The sequence below is a fragment of the Plasmodium reichenowi genome, chromosome 11 (assembly GCF_001601855.1).
Source record: "Plasmodium reichenowi strain SY57 chromosome 11, whole genome shotgun sequence".
Classification (NCBI taxonomy): Eukaryota; Apicomplexa; class Aconoidasida; order Haemosporida; family Plasmodiidae; genus Plasmodium; species Plasmodium reichenowi.
This window is the reverse complement of record NC_033656.1, coordinates 658,844-662,872: the sequence shown is the minus strand read 5'-3', so window position 1 is coordinate 662,872 and position 4,029 is coordinate 658,844. Positions and strand designations below refer to the sequence as shown.

At 19.5% G+C, this 4,029-nt stretch overlaps 1 protein-coding gene across 1 annotated transcript in view; it reads right to left on the bottom strand.

The window, feature by feature from the left end:
- Positions 1-3,679, bottom strand: part of PRSY57_1118400 (hypothetical protein) — a gene marked incomplete at both ends in the record, with an annotated part of 4,137 nt that extends 458 nt beyond the window's left edge. Inside the window, 5 exons of the mRNA XM_012908148.2 lie at positions 268-321; positions 431-531; positions 624-684; positions 830-966; positions 1,105-3,679. Of these exons, the coding sequence (XP_012763602.2) occupies positions 268-321; positions 431-531; positions 624-684; positions 830-966; positions 1,105-3,679 (2,928 nt within the window). Of the gene's footprint in view, positions 322-430; positions 532-623; positions 685-829; positions 967-1,104 lie in introns of the transcript that reaches the window.
- Positions 3,680-4,029: the final 350 nt, after the last annotated feature.

The following is a 4,029-nucleotide window of genomic DNA, read 5'->3' as shown; positions in this document are numbered from 1 at the left end:
AATTTCATTTGTTAGCATACGCCTTTCTCTTTTTATCATTTAATTTTTTTTTTTTTTTTTTTTTTTTTTTTTTTGATAAAAGATCATATGATATGCCACTTCAAAAAAAAAAAAAAAAAATTTTTTTCTTTTTTCTTTCTATCTTCTTTTTAAGCTTATTTTACACAATTTATCGTAAAATAATATATATAAAATGAAGAAGTCATATATGTTGTAAATAAATAATTGAACACATAATAATATATCCACATAAAAATATATGATTACCTGTAACATAGCTTTACTTTTTAATTCTGCGTTTGAATCATCATCTTGGAACCACTAGAAAAATAAAAAAAGGAAAGCAATGAATAATAATTATATATGTTATAATAATAATAACATATAATATATATATATATATATAAACTTATATAATCATTTTATTTACCTGTATAAAGGAACTTTTTGATATAACTCCAGAATATAATAGTGTGTCGAATATGGTCTCAATTAATGATGTTTCTTCTGATAAGTGTGGATATTTTAACTCTTTCAAAAAAAAAAAAAAAATAAATAAATATATATATATATATATAAATACAAGTTATATTTATTTAAAATACTGTTATATATATTCTTACGGTCACAAAATTTTAGGGTATCATTTAATATATAATCTTCGTGATTTTCAATTTTGCTATTCTGAAAAAAAAAAAAAAAAAAGTAAAGTAAAGTAAAATAAAATAAAATACATATAAATATATATATATATATATATATATATATATATATATATGTGTAGACTGTAAATTTATATGTGTATATACTTATATGGATAAAATTGTACCTCTTTTAAATAAATGAGAAGGTTTTTAATATTGCTAGCTCTCTTGAAATAATCATCATTTTGAAGTTTTTGAGGAAGACTTAACATAAAAATGGATATAACCACATAAAAAGGTACGTGACTCTCCATATAGTTACCTATAAAGTATAAAATAAAAAAAAATTAAAAATATAAACACGAATAAATATAAATAATAATATACACAAGATAATGTACTATATTATATAAAGTATTGTATATAATATATTTGTATTATGTAATTATTTATATTATACAGTCATCCGTTTTTAAGATTGAACATAGGGAAATACAATCGTCTTGATTAAAATAATAATTTTGAATTATTTTATCTTTTATTTCATTATAAAAATTCTTTATTATATTTACATCATGTTTATATATATTATTATATTTTAAATTTTCTTCATTTTTTTTGGTAATTTTTTCTAATTGTTTTTTGTAAAGCTCTTCTCTCTTTTTTTTTGCTATTTCTTCAATATCTGTTTTTTCAACAATTTTTGCATTTTCTGTTTTTTCAGCTATTTCTAAGAATATACTCTTTTTTTTAATAACATTTTGTTCTTCGTTTTTATTATTTTTTAAAACAGCAATATTATTATTATTATTATTATTATCTTTAGGTGGTATATTTGTTTTTACTTCTTTTTTCTTTTCCTCTTTTAAAGATTCCAAATGCTTTAATTTTGCAGATGGAATAAAGGTAGATGAAGTACCTTGGGTTTTACTTCTAATTAGTTGTAATCTCATTTCTCTCTCTTTTCTTTGTTGTTCTAATAATTTTAAATTTCTTTCTTCTTTTTCTTTTAATTCTTGCTGATACATAATAACTCTTTTAGGTATAAATTTCTTTTTTTCGGTTTCTTCCTTTTTATGTTCTGTATTTTTTTCTTCTTTTATTGTTTCACTTGATATATCATTTTTTAATTCTTCTTTTATTTCTTTTATTTGTTCTTTTATTTCTTCTTTAACTTCTTTTATTTCTTCTTTAACTTCTTCTTTTATTTCTTCTTTAACTTCTTTTATCTCTTCTTTTATTTCTTCTTTTACCTCTTCTTTAACTTCTTTTATTTCTTCTTTAACTTCTTTTATTTCTTCTTTAACTTCTTTTATTTCTTCTTTTATTTCTTCTTTTATTTCTTCTTTAACTTCTTCTTTTAAGTCTTCTTTAAATTCTTCTTTTATTTCTTCTTTTATTTCTTCTTTTATGTCTTCTTTAAATTCTTCTTTTATTTCTTCTTTTAAGTCTTCTTTAAATTCTTCTTTTATTTCTTCTTTTACCTCTTCTTTAAATTCTTCTTTTATTTCTTCTTTTATTTCTTCTTTTATTTCTTCTTTTATCTCTTCATTTATTTCTTCTTTTCTTTCTTGAATATCATCTATTTGTTCCTTTTCATGGATTTTCATTGCTGTATCATTTGCTTGATTCTCAAGTTTCTTTTTTTTTCTATATTCTTCTAATCTTCTTAGATAAAGTGGTTTCTCACTTTTATTTGTATCATTTTCCTTGGATTCTTCTTTCTTTTTATTTCTCAAATTTGAAAAGTCTAAATCGTCTTCTTTCTTTTTATTTCTTAAATTAGAAAAGTCCACATCATCTTCCTTCTTTTTATTTCTTACATTTGAAAAGTCCACATCATCTTCCTTCTTTTTATTTCTTACATTTGAAAAGTCTAAATCATCTTCTTTCTTTTTATTTCTTACATTTGAAAAATCTAAATCATCTTCTTTCTTTTTATTTCTTACATTTGAAAAGTCTAAATCATCTTCCTTCTTTTTATTTCTTACATTTGAAAAGTCTAAATCATCTTCTTTCTTTTTATTTCTTACATTTGAAAAATCTAAATCATCTTCTTTCTTTTTATTTCTTACATTTGAAAAATCTAAATCATCTTCTTTCTTTTTATTTCTTACATTTGAAAAATCTAAATCATCTTCTTTCTTTTTATTTCTTACATTAGAAAAGTCCATATCGTCCTCTTTATTTTTATTTCTTACATTTGAAAAATCTAAATCATCTTCCTTCTTTTTATTTCTTACATTCGAAAAATCTAAATCATCTTCTTTCTTTTTATTTCTTACATCTGAAAAGTTCACATCATCTTCTTTCTTTTTATTTCTTACATTTGAAAAATCTAAATCATCTTCTTTATTTTTATTTCTTACATTTGAGAAATCTAAATCATCTTCCTTTTTTTTATTTCTTAAATTTGAGAAATCAACATCTTCCTCTTCTTTCTTTTTATTTCTTAAATTTGAGAAATCTAAATCATCTTCCTTTTTTTTATTTCTTAAATTTGAGAAATCAACATCTTCCTCTTCTTTCTTTTTATTTCTTACATCTGAAAAGTTCACATCATCTTCTTTCTTTTTATTTCTTAAATTTGAGAAATCAACATCTTCCTCTTCTTTCTTTTTATTCCTTAAATTTGAAAAGTCTAAATCATCTTCTTTCTTTTTGTTTCTCAAGTTTGTAAAATCTATATCATCAGCATTTAAATTGGTTAATTTATTTTTATTACGTGCTCCTAAAGTTATAACATCATTACTTTTTTTAAAATTTTTTTTTTCTTGTCCCGGACTTTTTATTTTATTTACATTTGAAGTATTCTCATTATTTGTTTCTTTTTCTTTTTCATTATCAAAAGTTCTCCAGTCTATATTTTGAACCACTTCATCCTTTTCTAAAGTTCTGTTTTTTCTTATAAATTTTTGATTATCTACTGTTTTTTTTTCTGTGGATATGGAGGTATCTAATAATAAATCGTCAGTTTGATAATATTTTTGAAAATCTATTATATTCAAATGAATTTGTTTTTTTTTTTTTGCCATTCTTATTCTCTTTAAATTTATAAAAATATATATATATATATATATATAATATATTACAATATATATTATTATATATATTATATATATATTATATATATATATATATATTATATATATATATATATATTATATTTATTTATTTTTTTTTTTCAATGGAAAAAAGATATTGTAAGATTATTATTTATTTTATATATTATATTATATATAAATAATACAATATTAATATTGTTATGTTTCATTCATAAAAACATACAGATTTATCTTATTTTATCTTATTTAATTTTAATTTTTTTTTTTTGTTTTTTTTTGTTTTTGTTTGTTTGTTTTTTTTTTTTTTTTTTTTTTTTTTT